Below are 26624 nucleotides of genomic sequence, written 5' to 3'. Positions count from 1 at the left end.
CCCGTACACACTATCGGACTTTTTGACAACAAACATGCAAATTAGCGGTTTTAAAGCAACATCCGACCGTGTGTACGCTCCATCGGACAAACTTTTTCAGTGTTCATCTTTTGTTGGCTGTGCGAATGGACAAACTTTTTGACAACATAAGTCCGATGGAGAAAAGTCCAATCATGTGTACACAAAACCATCGGAGTTTTGTACAAAGTACAAACACACATTCACAGAACCAATGCAAAAGATCAGACAATACAGAAGTTGACCAAAGGGTGGCGCTGGAGTAATTGAACGTCCTCTTTTGAAGTGTCGTCAGTACCTTGAAACATCACTACGTTCGTGTTTTGTTGCCTAAAAAGTCCCCACATCTCTTCTCCAGGCTGGAAAGTCGGAGATCCCAAAAAATCCCAGGCTTTCCTATAGAGTCCCCGGCATTGTTTACTTTCACCGGACATGACATCATAACTTCACATCTGGGCCTCCGAGAGTCATAGAGACTGCCGGAGACCATCTGTCCCTCTGATTGCTATATGACTATCTTCCAGCGCATTCCTTCTATGGCTCGACAATCACAGGGGCCCGCAGAAGCACCGGAGGGCGGAGTCCTCTCTCGCCACCTGTAAGAACGATCAAGCGGCTGAACAGCCACTATGATTGTTCTTATGATGAAGGGAATTGCCGGCTGAAAAAAAATTATATCTGAATGATGCCTTGCACACAGTACAGTCAGAGAGTGCACATATGGCACACGGGACGGTCAGAGATGGCACACGGGATGGCCAGAGATGGCATGCATGGCGCACGGGAGGGTCAGAGATTGCACACAGGACAGTCAGAGATGGCACAAAGGATGGTCAGAGAGGGCATGCATGGCACACAGGACGGTCAGAGATTGCACACAGGACGGTCAGAAATTGCACATGGGATGTTCGGCAATGGCACGCAGGATGGTCAGAGATTACATACATCATCGCAGACAGATGACCAGAAATTGCACTCATGATGGTCAGAGATTACATGCATGGCACATGGGACGTCAGAGATTGCACACGGGACTATCAGAGATTGTATGCATGCCGCACGAGATGGTCAGAGATGGCACGCATGGCACACAGGACAGTCAGAGATGGCACACGGGATGGTTTGCATACATAATGACACACGGATTGTCAGAAATTGCACGCATGGCACACAGGACGTCAGAGATTGCATGCATGGCACATGGGATGGTCAGAGATTGCACGCATGAGACACAGCATGGTCAGAGATGGCATGCAGGACAGTCAGAGATTGCACGAATGCCACACGGGATGGTCAGAGATGGCACACGGGACAGTCTGAGATGCCACGCATGGGACACAGGACTGTCAGAGATTGCATACATCATGGCACATGGATGTCATAAATTGCACACGGGACGGTCAGAGATTGCATGCTTTGCACATGGGGCGGTCAGAGATTGCACACAGAATGGTCAGAGAATGCACAAGGGCGGTCAGAGATTGCTCCCACTGTACACGGGGTGGTTAGAGATTGCACCCATTGCACATGGGGCGGTCAGAGATGGCACTTGGGATGGTCAGAGATCACATACATGGCACAATGGTAGGGCTGGTATAATATACACAGCTTGCTTGCCTCACCTTTCACAGAGATGAGAGAGAAATCTTCATCTGGGCTGTACCACCACTGCCAATAGCGCTCCTCCTCCTGTCCTTTCTGCTGGCCTTGGTCCCTCCTCCAGGTCTCACTTGGCTCCAGGCTCCCCCTCTTCTCCCATGTTCTATGTGCTGCTGAAACCAGCCAGGTGGGAGATATTGTTTTTCTTTGTGATCCAGCGATCCTTCCTTCGGCTTGAGGGCAGGGGAGGGGGGCGGTGCCTTTGAGTGTCAGTGTTATAGTCTCGTGCTGCAGCTCAGCTGGCAGAGGAGTGCAGTAGTAGGCGGGGCCAGGCCTGTAGTAAGGAGATGCGAGCGGAACGGATGAAGTCAACAGTGCCCGGCCGGGACTGTGCTGCGCCGCCTCCTGTTAGTGTGCGGACGAGCTAGGCTGTGTACAGGTTGGAGAAAGGCCGGCCGCCAGCATAAGCTACTCTTAGGGAACCCCTGACTTTGGCCCCCCTCCTGGCGCCCACCTTGACTGCCTTATGCTGGCGCTGGCCCTGGGTCTAAGGCACACAGGTCGACAAAAGTAGTGCAGAAACTTTTTTTTTGCTGTGACTTGGGTTGCAGCAATTAAGATGGCATCCATTGAAATGAATGTGTTTTGACTTGTAATGCTACTTTGTGTCGCACATTGTGGTAGTGTGAACCAGGGCTAAGGCCTCACAGCTGAGGACCAGGAGGCAAGTTTCTTTGGCCATCTGGTTACCTTGTGTCTATGCCTAACTCAGGACTTGACAAATTTACTTTGAATCTAAAAGCCAATTAAAAAAGTTAAGAGACAATTTTTTTTAATACGTTTGCCTACTAGTTACTTTCACCCCCTTCCTGCCCAGGCCAGTTTTCAGCTTTCAAAACTCGAACTTTGAATGACAATTGTGTGGTCATGTAACACTGTACACACATTACATTTTTTTTTTTAATTGAGACATATAGAGCTTTTTTTTCTGGTGGCATTTAAATCACCACTGGGATGTTTATTTTTCTAAATACATGAAGAAAGACATTTGTTATAAAATTTTGCAAATAAGTAATTTTTTTTCTTCTAATGTGCAGTGATAAGGCAGCATTGGTGGCCCCTGATAGGCGACTACACGGCTGTTCAGGGGGTATTGGGCTCTCGGGCTGCCCAAATCCAACTCGGAGCCTGTCCAGGGATTAATCAGAAGATGGTCAGAGTCTTCCTGGACAGCCCGATCTAGACCCCCACCCAGTGGAAGGGAGGAGAGAGCTGCACAGGGGATACTACCTGCCAGGGACTCTGGCCGCTTCTCCCCTGCCCCTCCAACTACTTTACTGCCGCACATCTGCCATAACTCACCCTTCACAGTCCCGTCCCTATCCTCCATAAAACACGCCCTCACAGCGCTGTCCCTTCACATCACCCAACAATGTTGCTCCCGACTATTATACAACAGATGTTACAAAACACTTTCAATACCGAAAAGGGAAAAAAAAATGTTAGGATTTATATACACATAAGCAACACAGACCCATATTTAAAAAATAGTTAGCAGGGGCACATACTGCTGACACGAATGAGGAGCTCCGAGCGTCCACGGAGCTATCCGCCGCCATCCTCTGCATCCCTGGCAGATTTTGCCTCATAGCTTGCCTGGCCAAGACCGGGCTGTGATCCCGCACGCTCCGGACCCTGAATCTATCGGCACTGAGGCTCCCGGCCGCCCGGATCCGCCGCTCGAGGCCTCGCCGGCCGCCGCCATCTTGGACCTGCCGGGCCGCCGAAGGATATCGCCGCTGTCCCGGAGGGAGAGGTAAGGGGATACCATCAGACCCCCATCGTCCTCTCCCCCTTCCCTAAGGATCCTTCTGAGGAGTTTCTGGGCCCCCGCGGACCCCGGGGGGCCCGCGACCGGCTCCGGCCTAGTGCGGCCTACTCAGGCCTGAGAATCCCCGGAGTTTCCTGAAGTTGCGGCCCGGGGTTTCGCTCCAAGACCGCTCCGGTCTGCAACAGCGGCGGCACTCTGCTTTCCTGCGCTGGCCTGGCTGCTCCCCCCCATCCCCCCCTTCATGGAAGACTTGCTTTGCATGCTATCTCCCTGTGGCTATACCTCCATGCTGACCTGCTCCCTTTAACTGGCTTCACTGGCTCGCTGTCCCCAGCATCCTGCCTCCAGTACCCCCTGTGGTCTCTTGTTCCCCCTGCTTGCGGACCTGTCCTGACTTCCACCGCATACTTGTTTATTCTACTGCAACAGGGGATTGACGAATCTCTTTTGCTCCTACCTAGATGAACTTTGCATCCGCTCAGATCGCAAGCCAGTGTACCTCTCAGACTTGTTACTGTGGATGCTGCCTCGCATTGTCGCATGCCTCTAAGATCACGTCTCATCATATGCAAGTCCCTTCTAATTAACTGACCTGTTTTTTCTTCTGTGAGGGCCTAGCCAGCCGTATGGAGCGGTGAGTCGGGCCGCACTCGGCTCCTAGCTCCCCCGGCCTCACGGGATTTATTTTTTCAATTGTAAACCGGACCGTTCCCAGCTCCATGGGGAAAGACAAGCCCAAGGCACACAGGGGCGGCGGTAGCCGTCACCCAGGCAGAGATTTAGATGACTACTTCGGCCACGGAAGGTTGTCTTCACAGCACCGTCCAGCACCTAAAGAGCCGCCGGCTCCTCCGTCACCAGCACACTCTGAACCAACCCTGCAGCCTCCAGCACGTTCCCACAGTTCGCTCTCACACCCCGAGGACATTGCCCTCTCCCCCAGGCTTACCAGAAGCCGCTCGAATGCCTCATTGGGATCGGGGGGACATGGAATCACAAATCAGATCCCTGCACGGCTACCTGCGGTCCCTTCCCACTAAAGATGACTTTGAACGCTGTGTGCATCGGATTGAGGAAACTTATCGGAAGGAGATTTCAGACCTGAGAAAAGATGTGGGGGTACGCTTTGATGATGTGGACAGCACGGTTGATGGCCTGCGAGACGCTGTACAGTCACACGACCAGATCCTAAATGCCCACACTGTCCTGCTTCAACAACTCTCGTATCAGCAGGATGACCTCGAAAACCGCAGCCGCCGCAACAACATACGCATACGGGGGATCCCTGAATCGGTTGAACCCAAGAATCTACCTGCTGCGGTTTCGGCCATCTTCAACCAGCTACTCCAACGACCCAAAGATGACCCGATCGAATTGGACCGGGTGCACCGTACATCGGGTCCCCGCACCCCTGACCCCTCCTTTGTCTGTGACACTCTTTGCCGTATCCATTTTTACAGAGTAAAGGAGGACATCATGAGGGCCGCCAGCACACAACAGTCGATCCTATTCAACGACACGCCTGTCATGCTCCTTCCTGATCTCTCCCGCCAAACCCTGGCGATGCGGAAATCCCTGAGGCCTCTCACGCAACTCCTTCAAGCACGACAAATTAAATACCAGTGGCGCTTTCCGTTCCATCTTTGAGTGCATCACGCTGGTAAAACCGCCATATTCCGCACATTGGGGGACCTGCCTACATTCCTTAGTACACTTGAACTGCCTCAAGTTGCGCTGCCCGATTGGCCGTTTGCTCCGACCACACCTGGCCTTCCCTACACTCCGCAATGGCAGAAGCAAGGTCGTAGGCGCACCCCTCGATCTCCGTTGCCTCAGGATCCTAACGGCTGATTCGTGCCTGCGGGCCCTTCTGGACCAGTTTCTCTTTTTTTCACATCTGGGGCCCTCCCCTAGGAAGTGCCTGGACCCTGACGGGTCGAATGACTTTAATTCTGGTTAACCCTTTTGTTTACAGGTTTTTTGTACCCTTCTGGGCTGCCCTTGCCATACTCTCCAGTTGTTAATATGTCCCCTCTAGTTGTTTCTCTTTCTTGTTGGTTTACAATTGCATTTATGGATGACCGCTAAAATATTTTATGTTAATATGTTATTTGGTTCACTTTACAGGTCGCGACTATCTCCGGTTTACCCCGTGGGGCCGGGGGGGGGGAGCTGCCCGGCTTGGTGACTCAGCTCCTCGCCCTCCCCCCCCTTTTTTTTTTCTTTTTGTTTTTTTGTTCCCCTTTTCACGGGTTCTTTATCTGTTAGTTTTTCCATTTTTATTTTGTGCTGTGCGCCCCGCGGTGTTCCTATGATCGCTGCGGGGTGCACCGATTTGTGCCTACCTGATAGGCTTTTTTCCTGTATGCTGCTTCCCTTTTTGAGCCACCCAGTGGCTTTTTTTGTTCTACTAAATGTTATTTTACACCAGACCTCACGGGCCTGTTTCCCACAACTGATGTTTACAGCTGTTGTCTTATGTATACCCCTGTTGATTCTTTTGGGAACGGGTATCCCTGCCTTTACTTCTCACTGCTTCCTATACGAGGTTGTTCTACTGTTTTTTCTCCCTTTTTCTGCCTTCTTTCCTACCTCTGTTTTTCCTCTGCTTCTGCCCTCTCACCCTCTGCTCCTCCCCCTGCTCCCATGGCCTGACCTTTTCTCCCACTCCCACATCCCCCAAGGTTTGCCCATAGTACCACCTTTCATATTGATTTTCAGCTCCTCCCTACGGCCCCCCCATGGCTAGTGACGGTTCCATAACCTTTGCTTCCTTTAACTGTAGGGGTTTCAACACGCCTGAGAAGCGGAGCCAGACACTCTACCATTTTCACAAGAAGCGTGCGCAAATCCTGCTGCTTCAAGAGACGCATTTTTGCGCGGGAGCTGTTCCAGCCCTGCGCAATAGATATTACTCACAATGGTTTCATAGTGTTAATCCTCAGTCCAAGTCTAAGGGGGTGTCTGTCGCCTTTCATAAATCTTTCAACCCGGAGGTCCTAGACTCTCTAATAGATAACTCTGGTCGCTATGTTTTTCTGAAATTGAAGCTAAATGACTTTCTTTTCACAGTGGCTAACATCTATGTGCCGAACGTGGGCCAGGCTCGGTTCCTCTCCTCGGTCCTCACCAGACTGTCCTCCTTTGGAGGGTCAACTTTCATTATTGGAGGTGATCTAAACGTTGCCCTCTCCCCGTCCGCAGACACATCCTCGGGTAAGTCTTCTATTCCCCATTCCACCTTAGCACACATTAAATCACTTCTACATTCTTCCCATCTGGTGGATGCCTGGCGAATCCAGCATCCAACAGAAAGGGATTATAGCTACTTTTCCGTTGCACACGACTCATATAGTAGACTGGACCACTTCCTCATATCACAATCCCTGCTTGACACACCTCTCCACACTTCGATCGGTAATATTCTATGGTCTGACCATGCCCCCGTCTACCTGACTCTGGTTCGCCCCCCTACTATTCGTCGGGGAGCGAGCTGGAGACTTAACGACAATCTACTGCGGGACACCGTATGTGTGGCGGATATCTCTCAGGCCATTCGGGACTTTGTAGGTGACCATTCCGCTGACACTACCTCTCCTATGAACCAGTGGGACGCTCTCAAATGTGTGCTCCGAGGTACCCTTATACAACATGGTTCTCGCCTTAAAAAGGCCCGAGCCCATGACATACGCAGACTCCTTACTATCATTTCGGACCTCGAACCCCTCCACAAAAAGGACTTGGACCCTGCTGTTTTTGTTCAGCTTTCCAATGCCCGCAGAGACCTACTCCTACTCCTAGACGCGCACTCCCTGATCGCCAGGGATAAAGCGCGGAGCCACTTCTACTCCTTGGCAAATAAATGTGGTAAGCACCTGGCTAGGGTCATTCATCCGAGACCCCCGCGACATTCTATTCCCTTCCTTGTCCGACCAGACCAAACGAAAACATTTAACACCTCTGGGATATCTGCATCCTTCAGGCAATACTACTCCCAGCTCTATAACCTCCCGCATGCAACCCCCCCAGCTGGGTCCCCTCCATCTTCTGACCCCACGCAGGCTTATATCCTAGAGACCGCCTTACCCACTGTTGACGCTGTGGACGCAGCGACCTTAGACGAGCCCCTGACTACCTCTGACTTTTTGCAGGCCATTAAAGTCCTTAAAGTGGGGAAATGCCCGGGCCCTGATGGCTTTACACCCCGGTTCTACAAAACTTTTGCCCCCCAGCTTGCTCCCCTTCTGATGAAAGCCTTTAACTCGGTGGACAGTTCTAACCTCCCGTCAAAGGAATCTTTGTCTGCTAACATTTCTATTATCCCTAAACCGGGCAAAGATCCGTCCCAATGCAGCAGCTACCGGCCCATCTCCCTGCTCAACATAGATATCAAGCTATTCGCAAAAGTCCTAGCCACCCGTTTGTCCCCCCTATTGCCTAAGATTATTCATAATGATCAGGTGGGGTTTGTCCCTGGCAGGGAGGCAAGGGACAACACCACCAAGACGATACATCTTATATCCCTGATCCAACGTAAAGGTCTGAGACCTTGCCTCTTATCCTTCGATGCCGAAAAGGCCTTCGATAGGGTCAGCTGGAGGTTTCTACAGCTTTCTCTGGAACAACTTGGCCTCGGAGCTTCCTTCATATCAAAAGTAATGTCCCTATACTCCCGACCTTCAGCTGCGGTCCTGGTCAACGGTACAACGTCGGCTCCCTTTGATATTGCCAACGGTACTCGGCAGGGCTGCCCCCTGTCCCCCCTCCTCTTTGTCATCATCATTGAGCATTTGGCTTGTGCCATACGACAAAACCCCTCCATTCTTGGTATCCAAACTCCATCCTCCCATCACAAACTTTCCTTGTATGCTGATGACCTCCTAGTGTATATTCAGAATCCACACATTTCCATACCATCCCTACTTAGTGAATTTCAACGCTTTGGTATCTACAGTAACTTTAAGCTCAACATTTCTAAGACGGAAGCCCTTAACATATCCCTTGCCCCCTCCACGCTGTCCCTTCTGCAATCTAACTTCTCGTTTAAATGGCAGGCTAAAGGGATCTCGTACCTGAGGATTGTTATCCCCTCCAACCTAGCTGATTTGTTTTCTCTGAATTATATCCCTTTGCTTAACCGTATACGGAAGGACCTCGAGGAGTGGGGGGGATCTCCCTTGCCCTGGTTCGGACGGATTAATATCCTGAAGATGGACACTCTACCCAAGTTCCTATATTTATCTCAAACTATACCCATCCACGTTCCCAAATCATTTTTTATATCCCTACGCTCGTTGGCAATCAGATTTTTGTGGAACCGGGGCCTCCCCAGGGTTAAATTTAAACTACTAACGCTCCCGAAGACTCTGGGAGGCACAGGCCTCCCTGACTTTGAGACTTACCATAAGGCCGCTCATTTAACTCGCATCATTGAGTGGTTCTCTCGCCCTTCCTGCAAGGCCTCGGTGTCTGTTGAACAGGACCTTTCTCCTGTAGATCTCCGAGCCCTTCCATGGGGTTATAACATGGCCTACTCTTGTATGACCTCCTTGTCCCCCCTGACTTTGGCTTCCCTAGCGACGTGGTACAGAACGGGACTAAACTTCACTCTCTCCTCGGACCCGGGCCCCTTGACGTCCCTCTTTGACCATCCTGCTTTACCACAAAGTGCAGGGGCAACCTCCCTAGGACCTTTTAAGCGCACAGATTGGCCGCAGGCCCGTACCTTTGTGCACCCCTCTCAGGGGACCCCGGTCTCCGTGACAGACTCTGGAGATTGGCTCACGGCCCTACATGTGTCCGCATTTGCCAAACGACTACACTCCTCCTCTCAGATACATCGCAAGCTTACCAATTTCGAGGAACTGTGTTTGCTTCCAGAAACTCCCAAACACTTACTGTCCTCCTTATATTACCTGCTACAGACTTTAGCACATGCTCAGCTTCCACATTACACCAGGCTGTGGTCTGCGGATTTGGGTGAGGACATCTCTGTGCCGGAATGGAATACCTCTTTTCATTTCACACATAAGTCAACAATCTCCTGTTACTCCCAAGAAAAGAATTACAAGCTATTGTCCAGGTGGTACAGGGATCCTGCTACTTTACACAGGATTTTCCCGTCTACCCCGGCCACCTGCTGGCGCTGTGAAGCTTCAGTCGGAACTTACATGCATGTCTGGTGGGACTGTGAGAGGATCCGCCCCTTCTGGACACAGGTTTTTGAATGCTATAATCTCTTGGCTGATACCCCGGTTCCTATCTCTCCAAAAATTGCATTACTCTCTATTCTGCCAGGGTCTAATAAATCGCAGAAACAAAGGCTGCTCCGTTTTTTTATGTCCTCCGCTAGGCAACTGATACCTGCCTATTGGAAGACGACGATCACCCCCCCATTGTCGCGGTGGGTATCGATTATGAATGACACCATGAGAATGGAGGAGATGTTGCACTGGACAATGACACTTACGCCAAATTTGTTTCTCAGTGGTCGATCTGGCTCCGCTTCTCCTGACACTTTAATGAACCAAATCTTAAACGCATAAGGCCGTTGTGGGCTCTCCCTTACCCTACCCCCCCTATCCAATTGCTTCCCCCTCCCCCCTTCCTCCCCCTTTTCCTTCCTCTCCTCTTGCTATTTAGCTTTCCCCTATACTGCCTTGCTCCTCTTTACTTTGCTCTTTTCTCTTCTCTCTTCCTTTCTGTCTTTTCTTTTTTATGTTCTTATCTCAAAACTGCGTCATGTAGTAACCCATGGGTGCTTCTCCCCTACTGTGACCTTTGGGACCGGAGCACAGGCCGTCTTTTCTACCCTCCAAGCTTCCTGTCAGGGACCGGCTGTGGCCGATTGTCGTTAGCCGATCTCCTGTAATTGTACCTCTGTCACTGTTCCTGTCTGTATATGCCTCATGATGGTTACTGTTTATTGTTTTTACTTGACATGTCTTAATAAAAATATTTTCAACACTAAAAAATAGTTAGCAGATATATTTTAACTATTTTACAATTCAAGACAAATTAAAAAAAAGGTAAACAGTCACCTCAGAGGGGCAAGCCAATTTTATTGATAATTTAAATCTTAGTTACATACCAAAATTCTATTATTTATTGACTTAATGTCCATAGAGTAAGTACAGTCTTATTACCAACATGCCATTCATTCTCTCGTGTGCCTCATATTTGTATCTGATCATTTCAGGTCTCTGTCTGGTGATTGGGACATTGATATTTCTTTTAAGTGCTAGATCATTTATTCAATATATAACTGGGGAATTAGACCCCCATAATCTGATACATCACCATTCCAGTCCACTGAAATCACCCAACAACCTCAGATGTGTTTCAGGAGGTTTGGTATCAACTTTTCTGCACCCCCAACTGATGTGAAGTTTATAGGGATATCATTCTTTGTTTTTATTTTATAATATCAGGAACATGGAGATAATGCTAATAAGTCTCCTGCAGCTGGGAAGCCAGACAGAGCCAATGGAATTTCTGAGAAAAAACTTTTAGAGACTATTCACATTACAGATTATGTTCACACAACATATTACAGTGCATTACAGTCCACTGCCTTAAGACAGCCCATTTATTTTGAAAGTACTGGTAGTGCAGTTTGACTCAAAAATTGGACATGCAGTTTTATTTTTAAGAAAATTTTTGCAACACACCCCATGTCCATTGTAATGTGCTGCAGTGCTTTGTCCTCTACTGTGCAGAGCGTTCAAAACAAATGTCACCACAAAACACTGCAGTGCATGCGTTGTACTAAACTATCTGTTTGTATTTATGGCTTGTATGTGGAATATATGTACTTATCAATACCTTTTCTTAGCTTTAAGCAGCATTAAAATAAAATAAACTATCTACTCAGTTTCTTTTTATGCTCCTATGATTGTTTTGTCACATTTTCTATGTAATAAAATTTGTATTTTTCTTTAAGTAAAATTGTATTCCAAGTGTAATGGGCACCATCATAATCCCAAACTCTACGTCCCTTATATCCATTCTATTAAAATAAAAATAAAAAACATACTGACAGTTTCCATCCAGAATCCAGGCATCAGCGGTCTCTTCTTATATTCCTCTAGAATAGTCTGAGGTCACTCATTTATAATATACCTGCTTTGATATTGTAACATCAGCGGGTCCATAATGTGGGTTGTGGACTGTAAAGTAGAATGTGCAATTCGTTTCATTCTGAATGTGTTTTTTAGCGAAATTTGACACATTTATTAATTCAGAAATATTCAAATTAACGAAAACCCGTTAAATTCGAAAATAAGAACGAAAATCCAAAAACACAAATTTGAAATAACTAATACTAACTACTAAATTATAGGTATTGGAATTTACTTTCAAATTGGCTGGTAGTGAATGTAACAAACACCAATTTATCCAAAGTTATGAATTACTATTATTAATTTGTTACATTCCATTTGTTTAGATACGGCGTTCGTTATTTCAGATAATTCGTAACTTCGGATAAATTCTAATTCATCACTTTTAATAACAGCCAAATTTGATAGGAAATTCCATTACCTATTATTTAATAGTTATTACTGTGGAAATTTTGAATTTTCGCAATTCCGATTTTTTTCAAAATAATGATTTTCGATCTTAACGAATGGCCCAGAAAAAACAAAACAAACCCATTTTTCAGCAGTGCACATATCTACTGTATAGGTATTTTCAGACAGGTGATAAACAGCATTCAGGGTTATATAGATTGCTTCTGTTCTCTTCAACATACAAAGTCTATGGTTATGCAAAACCTGCTTGAAGCAGATCAGGAGGAGGTCAACTGCAGATCCAATGTACCCGTCAGTAAATTCTGAATGATCTCACACTAATGCAATCGACACAAGTCCAAAGCCCAATGACACAGGCCCTAAGGCTCAGGGCTCAGCATTTTCTGACAAGCTTCTTTCAGCTCTATGATGGCTGGAGCGCTTTATATATATATATATATATATATATATATATATACATATACATATATATACATATACATACATATACATATACATATATACACACACACACACACACACACACTCTCTGAGGAGTTCAGTCCATCATGGATATTGGTCTGTATGGCAAAGAACTCCTCTAAATGAATGGAAAGGAAATGCCAATGTTGATCTGACCTTAGCGGATTGCAGATGACAACACCATTCATAGTAAAGATAAGAGAAGCCTGCCAGAAACATTCTGACATACATGGAAAGGGCAGCGGGAGAGTCGTGTCTATCTGGCACAATGGGACATCATCCATCTGAAGAAGCCCAGCAGTTATTTCCAGAATATGATGGTGGTGTCCATGATGATATGAGATGCTAAACGTAGGTATGGTATAATGTATTTTTTTTTTTACAAATCAAATTATCAATTACAAATAAAATAAAACCAACAAAATTAAAAACCTTCACCTTATTGAAAATATGTAAAGATCTAAAAGTTATTTAAAAAACAAAGCTAAAAAAAGCAGAATTATGTTGTATAATATGATAATTGCTGTATAAATCATATTCCTACAGAAAACCTGTCATAGAATATGGTACATCGTGCTTATGGCCTCATTAGCCGTGTATCAGGATATCAATGTTCTTCTGACAAATGTACAGAGAAAATTTCCCCCACTAATAAAGGAAAAGGCGGCTCACTATACATGGCTGGCAATAAACAGAACCTGTGAAGATGGAGATATGAGAGATGCCAGATTGGATTTTTTTTTTCAGAGTGCAAGTTCTGGGGCTGTCATCCTGATCCTTGAATTACTATTATCCTGGTCCTTGAATCCACTAAATATACACACACACACACAATTCCCTGACCTGACACAAGCACACACAAGGGAATTGTGACAGCATGTCTGTTCCATGTCACGGATTCATGATGTACTCAAGCCAAGATGTTTAACATAGAAAAAAGTCTATGCCCATAAAACAGGTCAGAAATGGGATCTCTCATGACTCTATCCTCATGAGTATACAGGGGTCCAATATATGCTTCCCCTCATTACTCAGATATTACTGCAGAGCCTGGGAAGTCAGAGGCAGTATACTGAATAAGATGGTGGTACTATTCAGAAATCCTCAGCACTGAAGTATAGACAGCACTGATCCAATCAGTTAAATCTGTATAAGAATATTTATTATACCACAGACCTTTATAGGGGTGACATTGTCAGCCATGATGATTTTATTAATATGGGGAAAATACTTCTCTCAATCTTCATACATTCGGTGTACCACCCTGGTTTTACATTCAAATGTATTCTTTTATATACACCAGTGGATTAGAATACATGACAGGTTCTCTTTAAATTACATGGCATTAGATATATTAATGAATGTAGACAGAAGCAAGTGCAATAGGCTGAATCTGAATGGAAAGAAAAGCCTCCCCTCCTCTTCCTGTGATGTCCTCCATCCTGTACATTCAGGCTCTCGGGTTGGAGGAGTCAGAATTGGCATCTGAAGCTGTAAAAGAAAGTGGAGCAGTTTAGTCTGTATGGAGATCGTGGTAAATGATGATTATCATATAATACTATATAAAGTACAGAGAGAACATCCTTCTGACACGCTTTTTATTACAGAGAAAAGTCTGTACAGAGAGACACTATTGGGGATCTCCTCAGTTATTTCCATTTGTATCATATAATGTAGGTAATGATAATAAAGTTACTTGTATCATAGAATAAGATGATCTGCAAGACGTCTCACCTCCCCACATATTCTACACACTGTACACTACAACACAGAGAACAGGACATGGTGGGATACTTACTACTGGTGGTCTTGTAGCCTTTTCCCCTCTCTGAAATATATAAATTATTGTGTTAGAAACAGGAAAGTAGTAAATAAAAGTTCATCACAATCTGTCAGCCAATATCCAAACTCAGAATTTTGAGGCTAGAAACATCCACAGATGGGGTATAAACCATCAGAAAAGACAAAAAACAGACTAATATAATTATAAATTTTTTTTAAAAAGTTGAAGAACGGATCCCAACTTTCTATAAATGACACTATGGATGCTGATAAAATAATAAAGAGACAATATCATTAGAGAATAATGAAGGCCGCCATTGCTGCAATCTCCCTTTGAGAATGCTCATTCCCTGGCTGTCTTGCTCATGTTTGGCTTCAGTGCTGTCTGAGTTGGTGACACAGAACAGATACAGTTATAAGTCTGACAGACCTCCAAAGGAGTTCCGCCGGAGTTCCGCCGGAGTTCCGACGGAGTTCTGGCGGACTTTTCGACCGAACGGACTTGGCCACACACCATCACACCAAACTCCGACGGAGTCGAACGTGATGACGTACGACTGTATTTGACGTAGGAAGTTCATAGACAGTAGCCAATAGCTGCCCTAGCGTCGGTTTTAGTCCGTCGGAGTAGCACACACACGAGCGAATTTTTCGAAGGGACCGGGTCCGGCGGAGTTCCGTCGGGAAAATTTAAAGCATGCTTCATTTCTAAAGTCCGTCAGACTTTAGCTTCGCTAAAGTCCGTTGCAGCCCACACACGATCGGATAGTCCGCCGGACTCAGTCCGTCGGAGTTTGGATGTCGAAAAGTCCGCTCGTGTGTACGGGGCTTTAGTTATGGAAATGGACACTTTTTTCTGGCATTCATTTACAGCATGCTCGTTCCAGGTCTGTGACTCCCCCCCAACACCCCCTGGATGACCCCCCCCCCCTCTATTTTATACTTTTAGTTTTTTCCTTTGCATGGGTCTTCAGATTGGTCTCATGATGTGCAGGGTCCTCTTTCTCTTCAAATATTTTTCTGGTAGTTGGTGGTTCCTGATGATACAGATAGCAGCGCTGCTATTAAGACATCAGTGCCTCTCTCTGTACAGGGTGTCATAATGATGCCCCCTCAAAAGCTGTCCCAAGTTGAATAAATGTGACGGAACTGCTTGGCTTCCTGCCCTCCAAACTGTTCCAGCAGATTGAGAGCCAATACCAGCCCTTTACCCCAATCACCGTACACAGACAAGATGTGGAGATAAAACCAAAGGAATGACTGTTTATTGACAATAAATACAGATTTTTATGGTCAGTCACCACATGAACAATAAAAACAAATATTTACCCAAAACTTCACACAATGGTTTAGATAACAAGGCAGAGCTGACGCAAAGCTAATCCCATCACATAGGAACCTCCAAAAGTCAGCCAAATTAGCCAACAGACAGAAACAATAGGGGACTCAATTAACAATGGGAATGCCCACCTAGGAGGTGCACAATGGGAGAGACACGCCTAATAAACACACAAAACCTTAATAAACAGACTAGAGCCTCTGGTATCAGATTGCTTGAGCTGATTAGATTACCATCTGCTCCGAGTCTCAGTCTGAAGCAGCCATTCCTGGTTTGGACATAGAGATGCAAAAAATATGTCTGTGGGTCCTCCTGTTCCCAGTCTGTTTTGGGGAGACATGGATTTGAATCTGAAGCAAGACCACTCTATGTGTCCCAAATGCACACAGCTCCTAAGGAGTGGTGTTCCTTTAAAAGCCCAGGCCCATAGACAGTGGATAGGAGGCTTGCCCCTAGTCCTCTCAGAAGCCTCTGTCCCAGTTTGGTCTGTCACACTAAGGACATCTTGTGGCAGAGAAGAGGTACTGTGAGAGAGTGGAGTGGAGGGGGCAAGTACTGGACCCAGACTTTAAGCTAGGTGGGGGATAGCAATGGCGGCTTCCATGATTGTCACTTTAACCGGTTCCCGACCAGCGCACGCCGATGTACGTCGGCAGAATGGCACGGGCAGGCATATTGGCGTACAGGTTTGTCCAATCTTTAATGCCGCCCTGCCATCGCACCGCCGCCAGCATGCTCGCGTGCCGGTCGGGACCCCCGAGAGTCCAGTCGTGGGTCCCGCGGACTCGATCGCCGCGGGCATACCTGCGATCGTCTCACAGGGCGGCTGAATGGAGAAATGCCGTTGTAAACAGCATTTCTCCATTCTGCCTAGCAACTAGTGATGCTTATCTCTGCTCCATGTGATTGGAGCAGAGATCAGTGTTCACTAAATGAAAGCCCAGCCCCCCACAGTTAGTAACACACCCCTAGGAACACTTAACCCCTACACTGCCACCCCCTGGTTAACCCCTTCACTGCCAGTGTCATTTACACAGGAATCACTGCATTTATATAGCAGTGATTACTGTATAAATGACAATGGTCCCAAAAATGTGTCAAAAATGTCCGATGTGTCCGCCATAATGTCGCAGTCACAATAAAAATCGCTGATCGCTATTACTAGTAAAAAAAAAATATTAATAAAAATACCATAAAACTATGCCTATTTTGTAAACGCTATAACTTTTGCGCAAACCAATCAATAATCGCTTACTGCAATTTTTTTTTTACCGAAAATATGTAGAAGAATACGTATCGGCCTAAACTGAGGGAAAAAAATGTTTTTTTAATATATTTTGGGGGGATATTTATTATAACAAAAAGTAAAAAATAATGCGTTTTTTTCAAAATTGTCCCTATATTTTTGTTTATAGCGCAAAAAATAAAAACCACAGGGGTGATCAAATACCACCAAAAGAAAACTATTTGTGGGAAAAAAAGGACGTCAACTTTGTTTGGGAGCCATGTCGCACGACCGCGCAATTGTCAGTTAAAGCTACGCAGTGCTGAATCGCAAAAAGTGGTCTGTAAGTGGTTAAGCAATCAAATTCTTCTGAGCTTCATCCATTTATACTGTGAAAGAAAATAACATGCGATAAAAAAAATGTAATCACTTACTCTTGTAGCAAAAGATTCCAACACCAAAAACGACTGCAATGACGACAACAGCACAGGCAATGCCAATAATCATAGCAAGTGGGAGGCCATTATCAGGTTCTGAAAGAGATCCATGAGATGGTGGGAATAGTGAGTGAGAAGTTCAGGTGAAGATACTTTATAATAGAAGACATGTAATAATCAGACCTCATGTACACAGATGGGAAGAAACCTTAGATATGCCCAGCGTAAAATTCTGGGTGTTTTCCCACGTAATATTCTTATAAATTTTGATGCTTCTGTGCATCACTGTGTACCCTTCATGCCCGTATGACATAATTACCGTACGCTGAACCTGTGTACCTGTATGCATTGTACACACATCTGTGGGTAAATGCTGATGCACAGAAGCATCCGTGTTGACAAGCATAAAGCTGCATACAGCCAACCTCTAGAATAGCAGGCTGTACACAACGCCTGTGTCTTCCAGGGTGCGGGAAAACTCCTGGAATTTTATGCTAGGCTTGTCTTTACCAAGACAATTGAAATCAGCTGACAAATTCTTTGCAAAGTCTGTTCTGTTTGAGTGCAGATACTGTACATCATCTGATAGTCAGGGCTGGTTCACACTATTGCAATGTGAGAACCCTGCAAATCAACTGCGGGTTCCCGCATCGCAGCCGACACGCACGGCAGTTCACACTGTCATATGCGAACTGCTGGAGAGTGTCATTATATGTTACCGTCATCCCCATTTGAACACACATGCAATCCGATTCTGGTCCAAACCCAAAAAAAAAAAGGGTCCTGTGCGCGTTTGCACTGAATGCGTTGCGATATCAGCCATACTATCTGTATGACTGACATCGCACCGCACAGACATTGCATGTAATGTGAACAGCAGTGCACTGCGAATTATTGTCTGGCATCGCGCTAGTGTGAACCAGCCCTAAGACCTTGTTTACATGCAATCCGGGGTGCGGTTGAGCAGCGTTTTTATTCTCCCTCCAACTCAGTGGCAGAACTACCGCCATAGCGACCCACGCGGTCGCTATGGGGCCCGCAGTCGCTATGGGGCCCGAAGCCTAGTGGAACTGCTGCCGAATGGGGGCCGCTGCCGAGCGGTCCGGGGCTCGGCAATGCATTTGTCAAGCTTCTGTCCTGCCCAGAACACCAGCGTCAGCCCCCTCCCAACGTCGTGACGTCACTCGGCCGGAGGCTCGATGGGCGGAGCGTCAATGCAGAGCTACTGCAGCCTGCATACACAGGAACCAGACTCACCCTCACTTGCAAAATTTGCAGACCATTCATTGCAATCAGACAGAGGTACTGTACAAGCTAAATTAAGCTGATGCAATGATGGGGCCAGACTGCAGTCTAAACATTTTGAACTGTCTGTGAGTTTAACTGATTTTTATAATATGCAGCATGGGGGGGGGGGTGAATGTCCTGCACTGGTCACTGTAATTGTATTAATGTCCTGCACTGGTCACTGTAATTGTATTAATGTCCTGCACTGGTCACGGTTGAATGATTTTACTGGTTACGGTCACTGATGAATGATTTTACTGGTCATGGTCACTGTTGAATGAATTAACTGGTCACGGTCACTGATGAATGAATTTACTGGTCATGGTCACTGTTGAATGATTTTACTGGTCACGGTCACTGATGAATGAATTTACTGGTCACGGTCACTGATGAATGATTTTACTGGTCACAGTCACTGATGAATGAATTAACTGGTCACGGTCACTGATGAATGAATTTACTGGTCACGGTCACTGATAAATGATTTTACTGGTCACGGTCGAATGATTTTACTGGTCACGGTCGAATGATTTTACTGGTCACGGTCGAATGGTTTTACTGGTCACGGTCACTGATGAATGATTTTACTGGTCACAGTCACTGATGAATGAATTTACTGGTCACGGTCACTGATGAATGATTTTACTGGTCACGGTCACTGATAAATGATTTTACTGGTCACGGTCGAATGATTTTACTGGTCACGGTCGAATGATTTTACTGGTCACGGTCAAATGATTTTACTGGTCACGGTCACTGATGAATGATTTTACTGGTCACTGTGGAATGATTTTACTGGTCACAGTCACTGATGAATAAATTTACTGGTCACTGATGAATGATTTTACTGGTCAGGGTCACTGATGAATGAATTAACTGGTGGTCACTGTGGAATGATTTTACTGGTCACGGTCACTGATGAATGAATTAACTGGTCACGGTCACTGATGAATGAATTAACTGGTCACGGTCACTGATGAATGATTTTACTGGTCACTGTGGAATGATTTTACTGGTCACAGTCACTGATGAATAAATTTACTGGTCACTGATGAATGATTTTACTGGTCAGGGTCACTGATGAATGATTTTACTGGTCACGGTCACTGATGAATGAATTTACTGGTCACGGTCACTGATGAATGATTTTACTGGTCACGGTCACTGATGAATGATTTTACTGGTCACAGTCACTGATGAATGAATTAACTGGTCACGGTCACTGATGAATGAATTTACTGGTCACGGTCACTGATAAATGATTTTACTGGTCACGGTCGAATGATTTTACTGGTCACGGTCGAATGATTTTACTGGTCACGGTCGAATGGTTTTACTGGTCACGGTCACTGATGAATGATTTTACTGGTCATGGTCACTGATGAATGAATTAACTGGTCACGGGCACTGATGAATTAATGTCCTGCACTGGTCACTGTAATTGTATTAATGTCCTGCACTGGTCACAGTAATCGTATTCATGTCCTGCACTGGTCACGGTCACTGATGAATGATTTTACTGGTCACGGTCACTGATGAATGATTTTACTGGTCACGGTCGAATGATTTTACTGGTCACGGTCGAATGATTTTACTGGTCACGGTCACTGATGAATGAATTTACTGGTCACAGTCACTGATGAATGATTTTACTGGTCACGGTCGAATGATTTTACTGGTCACGGTCACTGATGAATGAATTTACTGGTCACAGTCACTGATGAATAGTGATGGACGAACTTCCGACGGGACGTTTCGCGAACGCGAAACGCGAACGGACACAAACGTTCGCGAAAACGACCGTTCGCCGCGGGCTCCATTGACTTCAATGGGAGGCGAATTTCGCAAACCTTTAGGTCGAATTTGCGGCCACGGGGTAATTATTAGGGGGTAGCACGTAGTCCCACCACCTGGACAATAGCATAATACATGTATGAGGTGAATTTGGGATCGATAACTACAAGCATTTTTTTTTTATTTGGGAAATTGTTCTGACAATTCAGGACTATGGAGCTAATGAAGGCAATGGAGGAGAGGGAAGGTCAGGGACCAGGGTAGGCAAACAAGAGGGTGCAGGAGATACAGAGCACTGACAGCAGCACCGTAATACAGAGCACTGACATCAGCACCGTGACATACAGCGCTGACAGCAGCTCCGTGACATACAGCGCTGACAGCAGCTCCGTGACATACAGCGCTGACAGCAGCTCCGTGACATACAGCGCTGACAGCAGCTCCGTGACATACAGCGCTGACAGCAGCTCCGTGACATACAGCGCTGACAGCAGCACCGTGACATACAGCGCTGACAGCAGCTCCGTGACATACAGCGCTGACAGCAGCTCCGTGACATACAGCGCTGACAGCAGCTCCGTGACATACAGCACTGACAGCAGCTCCGTGACATACAGCGCTGACAGCAGCTCCGTGACATACAGCGCTGACAGCAGCACCGTGACATACAGCGCTGACAGCAGCTCCGTGACATACAGCGCTGACAGCAGCTCCGTGACATACAGCGCTGACAGCAGCTCCGTGACATACAGCGCTGACAGCAGCTCCGTGACATACAGCGCTGACAGCAGCTCCGTGACATACAGCGCTGACAGCAGCTCCGTGACATACAGCGCTGACAGCAGCTCCGTGACATACAGCGCTGACAGCAGCTCCGTGACATACAGCGCTGACAGCAGCTCCGTGACATACAGCGCTGACAGCAGCTCCGTGACATACAGCGCTGACAGCAGCACCGTAAGCAGCCCCAGGAGGAAGTCAGCACAGCACAGGGATGGTGTGATCCCCTCATAATAAGAACCCCCAGGAGGAAGTCAGCACAGCACAGGGATGGTGGGAGCCCCTCATAATAAGAACACCCAGGAGGAAGTCAGCACAGCACAGGGATGGTGGGAACCCCTCATAATAAGCAGCCCCAGTAGAAATATGACACCGCTCAACCTCTTCAAAGAGGAGGGTAGGGGCATATAGTACGGTGTGCTTTTTTGGGTCAGGGAAGTGAGCCAAATGAATTAAGAAGGTCTGTGTGCTTGATTCCAAAAATTGTTTATAGACATATACATGGTCTACTGATCACATGTGTTGAATTCCTCCGAGATCCATGCCTCATTCATTTTTAGAAATGTGAGGTAGTTAACACTGTGGTGAGCTAGGCGAGTACGCTTATCGGTCACAATCCCCCCTGCTGCGCTGAACGTCCTTTCGGACAGGACACTGGATGAGGGGCAAGCCAACAGTTCGATTGCAAATTGGGCAAGCTCTGGCCAGAGGTCAAGCCTGCCCACCCAGTAGTCTAGGGGTTCATCACTCCTCAGAGCGTCCACATCGGCCGTTAACCCAATGTAGTCGGACACCTGACGGTCTAGGCGTTCCCTGATGCTGGATCCGGATGACACCTGTCGATGGGTCGGCTGAAAGAATGACCTCATATCCGAAGTCACCAACACATCTTCAAACCGGCCTCTTCTTGCAGGCGCTGTTGGATTGGTACCCGCAAATCCTTCTCTGGGAGTGGGAATTGCTCCTCTGCCAGCGCACGCAAAAGCAGAATGCAGCATTTCTCGAAGCAAGGCCTGGAAGTGCTGCATTCTGACAGCCCTCTGCGACGGCGGTAACATTTCCGCCATTTTGTGTTTGTACCGGGGGTCTAAGTACGTTGCCACCCAGTACTGGTCCTTGACCCTCATGCTTTTTATACGGGGGTCCCTATTAAAACACTGGAGCATGAAGGCCCCCATTTGCACTAAAGTGGAAGCGGTGTGGTGGCCTGGCTCCTGCTCATCATCCAGGATAATGTCGTCCTCTTCATTCTCCTCTCCCCATCCTCGCACAACAGGGATCCCAGAAAGGTTTAAAGCATGCTCTTCTTGCTCCTGCTCATCCGCCCCGGCACCATCCTCCTCTGACTCCTCATCAGACTCCTGTTGTTGACTTGTCTCAGATAGAGTAGCCCCCCCTGGGAATTCATCCAGCATTGCGACTTCCTCATCTTCCCGCTCCTGCTCCTCCACAGCCTGATCAATGACACGACGCAATGCACGCTCCAGAAAGAAGGCATAAGGTACCATGTCACTGATGGCGCCATGGCTGCGACTGACCAGTTTGGTGATCTCCTCAAATGGCCGCAGAAGTCTGCATGTGTCGCGCATGAGCAGCCACTGGCGCGGTGAAAAAAAACCCAGCTCCCCAGAACCGTTTCTTTCGCAGAGTTCATACAGGTAGACGTTAACTGCACGTTTCTGCTGGAGCAGCCTATCAAGCATATAGAAGGTTGAGTTCCATCGCGTCGGGCAATCGCAAATAAGACGTCTGACCGGCAGATGGTGTCGCCGCTGAATGTCAGCAAGGCGAGCCATGGCCGTGTAAGATCTTCTGAAATGGGCCGAGATTTTCCTTGCCTGCCGCAAGATGTCCTGGACCCCAGGGTATTTGACAAGGAATCGCTGCACGACCAAGTTTAAGACGTGTGCCATGCACGGCACGTGCGTGATTTTGCCCTGTTTCAATGCGCTAAGCAGATTGGCACCGTTGTCACACACCACTTTACCAACTGTCAAATTGAGCGGTGTTAGCCACTCATCTGCCTGTGAACGCAAAGCTGAAAGGAGTGCCGGGCCAGTGTGGCTCTTTGCTTCCAGGCACAACAGACGCAGCACGGCATGGCAACGTCTCACCTGGCATGTGGAATAGGTTCTGGGGAGCTTGGGCGGTGCAGTGGAAGAGACGCTAGCAGCGGAAAAGGAGGAGGCAGCTGAGGAGGAGAGGGAGGAGGATGGAGTAGGAGGAGGAGAAGAAGAGTCAGGCCTGCATGCAATCCGTGGCGGTAAAACCAAATCTACACGGGTGCCACGGGTTACATGCTTGACGGCCGTCAGAAGGTTCACCCAGTGGGCAGTAAAACTGATATACCTTCCCTGCCCGTGTTTGCTAGACCACGTGTCTGTGGTCAGATGTATCTTGGCACCGACACTGTGTGCCAGAGATACATTCACTTGCCGCTGAACATGGCCATATAGCTCTGGGATGCCCTTCTCTGAGAAATACTTCCTTCCTGGGACCTTCCATTGTGGTGTTCCAATGGCCACAAATTTGCGAAAGGCCTCCGAGTCCACCAGTTTATATGGCAGTAGTTGGCGGGCTATGAGTTCTGACAAGCCAGCCGCCAACCGTTGGGCAAGAGGGTTATCCGGCGTCATCATTTTTTTACGCTCAAACATTAGGCCCACGGAAGCCTGCCTTTTTGCAGAAAAATGTGAGCTTGGCGTGATGGAAGGTGGAGTGGAGGACAATTGTGAGGAGAGAGGAGAAGGAGAAGTAGAAGACGAGGCTGGACGGTGAGAGCCTGCAGTGTGGCTTTGTGTGTTCCGTTGCTCCCACTGGGCTCGGTGATGGCTGCTCATGTGCCTTCTTAAGGCGGTCGTCCCTAGGTGAGTATTGGGCTTACCGCGACTAACGCGTTGACTGCAAAGATTGCAGATGGCAACGCTATTGTCAGCAGCGGACACGTTAAAAAAAGCCCACACTGCGGAGCCATGTGCCGGTGTCCTGGGAGCGCCAGATGTGACCGTACATGGTCGATGACTCGCTCCTGATACATTTGCAGTCTGCTTTGTCCCTGCTGTGCAATGTAAGTCATTGCTGCTTCTCCTCCCTATCTGCTGGTCCATATCTCCCTCTGAACTCCCCTCCTCTTCCTCTCTTGTGGGCACCCACGTGACATCACTAGACACGTCATCATCAACGTCACCTTCCCCACCGCTATAAGTAGAGATCTCGGAGTAGGCAGCAACACCGGGGACCAACCTCCTCCTTGGGCTGATCTGGGTACTGGCGTCAGACTGCTGAGTAGCGCTTGTTGCTACCTCCTCTTCCTGATCCAATACCAAGAGTGGCTGCGCATCAGAAATGTCCTCTTGATATGGATCGGAAAATAATTCCAGTGACTCAAGCGGAAGGTATGTGGTGGTGGTGGTGGTGGTCGTGTTGTTGGTGGTAGTGTCTTTGGGGGTGCACATAGCAGAGAGTGAAGAAGAGGGTGCAGATCGAGAGGATGAGGAGGGTGCAGAAGAGTAAGGCTGAGCGAGCCACTCAACCAAGTCTGGTGCATCCTTTAAAGTAATTGAACGCACCTTCTGCAACTTCCCACTTTGGCTCAAGCCTGTTGCTCCTGCCCTACCCCTACCACCCCTGCGGAAGGGCCTGCCTCTTCCTCTGCCTGTCATTTTTTAAATGACCCTGTGACAAAACTCTTAGTCCCTATACCGATGAAGGACTGCTGCAGTATAGGGCAGCGGTCAGCAGTGGTGCACGTCAACCCTATCTATTGTGGACCGATAGCGGTCCTTACAGAACAGCAGACTGTACCGCACTCAAGCCTATGTACCGTAGCACCCTATACCAAGTTACCAGTCCTTATAAGAACTTTTGTGGAACAAGCAGGTTGTGTGTTAGTGATTAGCAGACTGTACGTCAGTCCCTATACCGCTGAAGGACTGCTGCAGTATAGGTGAGCGGTCAGCAGTGGTGCACGTCAACCCTATCTATTGTGGACCTATAGCGGTCCTTACAGAACAGCAGACTGTACCGCACTCAAGCCTATGTACCGTAGCACCCTATACCAAGTTACCAGTCCTTATAAGAACTTTTGTGGACCAAGCAGGTTGTGTATTAGTGTTTAGCAGACTGTACGTCAGTCCCTATACCGCTGAAGGACTGCTGCAGTATAGGGCAGCGGTCAGCAGTGGTGCACGTCAACCCTATCTATTGTGGACCGATAGCGGTCCTTACAGAACAGCAGACTGTACCGCACTCAAGCCTATGTACCGTAGCACCCTATACCAAGTTACCAGTCCTTATAAGAACTTTTGTGGAACAAGCAGGTTGTGTGTTAGTGATTAGCAGACTGTACGTCAGTCCCTATACCGCTGAAGGACTGCTGCAGTATAGGTGAGCGGTCAGCAGTGGTGCACGTCAACCCTATCTATTGTGGACCGATAGCGGTCCTTACAGAACAGCAGACTGTACCGCACTCAAGCCTATGTACCGTAGCACCCTATACCAAGTTACCAGTCCTTATAAGAACTTTTGTGGACCAAGCAGGTTGTGTATTAGTGTTTAGCAGACTGTACGTCAGTCCCTATACCGCTGAAGGACTGCTGCAGTATAGGGCAGCGGTCAGCAGTGGTGCACGTCAACCCTATCTATTGTGGACCGATAGCGGTCCTTACAGAACAGCAGACTGTACCGCACTCAAGCCTATGTACCGTAGCACCCTATACCAAGTTACCAGTCCTTATAAGAACTTTTGTGGAACAAGCAGGTTGTGTGTTAGTGATTAGCAGACTGTACGTCAGTCCCTATACCGCTGAAGGACTGCTGCAGTATAGGTGAGCGGTCAGCAGTGGTGCACGTCAACCCTATCTATTGTGGACCGATAGCGGTCCTTACAGAACAGCAGACTGTACCGCACTCAAGCCTATGTACCGTAGCACCCTATACCAAGTTACCAGTCCTTATAAGAACTTTTGTGGAACAAGTGAGTTGTGAATGTTTAGCAGACTGCAGCAGAAGGGCAGCAGTCAAGTATAATATCCTTTCTATATTTGGAAGAAAGAATATTATACATGTACAAGCCTATTACTGTACCACTGATACCAGTCCTGAAAAGAACCTTTGTGGAACTAATAATAACAGCAAGTCTTTAAAATTACCCTCACTGCCTGACAACACTGCTTCCTTCCTGTCCCTATACAAATTGGCAAAAAAAGAGAACGATTAGTGGTTACTGGAACAGCTCTTTTGTGGACCTTGATAGTAACAGCTAATGATGATGATGATGATGATGATGATGAAAGACTAATCTGGCTGTCCCTGTAGCATACACCGTCCTTTCCCTTTCTCTAAACTAACAAAAGACACTCAGGCTGCTGCAAGAATCAGCAGCACAGCAAACCTATCAACACCTAACACCTATACCAGTCCTGAAAAGAACTTTTGTGTACCAAATAGCTAGTGGTTTATCTCTCCCTACTCCACACAGGAACCTGTCCCTATCGTAACAGAAGAAAGAATGTAAAATGGCCACCGGATCGGGTGTATT

General features: G+C 47.3%; 1 protein-coding gene and 1 long non-coding RNA gene across 2 annotated transcripts in view; both read right to left on the bottom strand.

Moving 5' to 3' along the window:
- Positions 1-10489: 10489 nt before the first annotated feature.
- The window catches only part of LOC143984169 (uncharacterized), a 193954-nt gene continuing 177819 nt past the window's right edge, over positions 10490-26624 (bottom strand). The window contains exon 4 of the long non-coding RNA XR_013274714.1: positions 10490-13251. This is a non-coding gene — a long non-coding RNA (uncharacterized LOC143984169). The remainder of the gene's footprint in view (positions 13252-26624) is intronic.
- LOC143984096 (class I histocompatibility antigen, F10 alpha chain-like) overlaps positions 10490-26624 on the bottom strand; it is a 126894-nt gene continuing 110759 nt past the window's right edge. Inside the window, exons 5-7 of the mRNA XM_077484415.1 lie at positions 17222-17320; positions 14240-14269; positions 10490-13932 (exon numbers count right to left, since the gene is read on the bottom strand). Of these exons, the coding sequence (XP_077340541.1) occupies positions 13892-13932; positions 14240-14269; positions 17222-17320 (170 nt within the window). The 3' untranslated portion in view covers positions 10490-13891. The remainder of the gene's footprint in view (positions 13933-14239; positions 14270-17221; positions 17321-26624) is intronic.

The sequence above is a fragment of the Lithobates pipiens genome, unplaced genomic scaffold (genome assembly GCF_037356315.1).
Source record: "Lithobates pipiens isolate NorthernLeopardFrog02 unplaced genomic scaffold, aLitPip1_a1.2 Scaffold_1, whole genome shotgun sequence".
In the NCBI taxonomy this organism is placed as follows: Eukaryota; Metazoa; Chordata; class Amphibia; order Anura; family Ranidae; genus Lithobates; species Lithobates pipiens.
The sequence above is the reverse complement of the archived record's forward strand: the minus strand, read 5'-3'. Positions and strand labels throughout refer to the sequence as shown.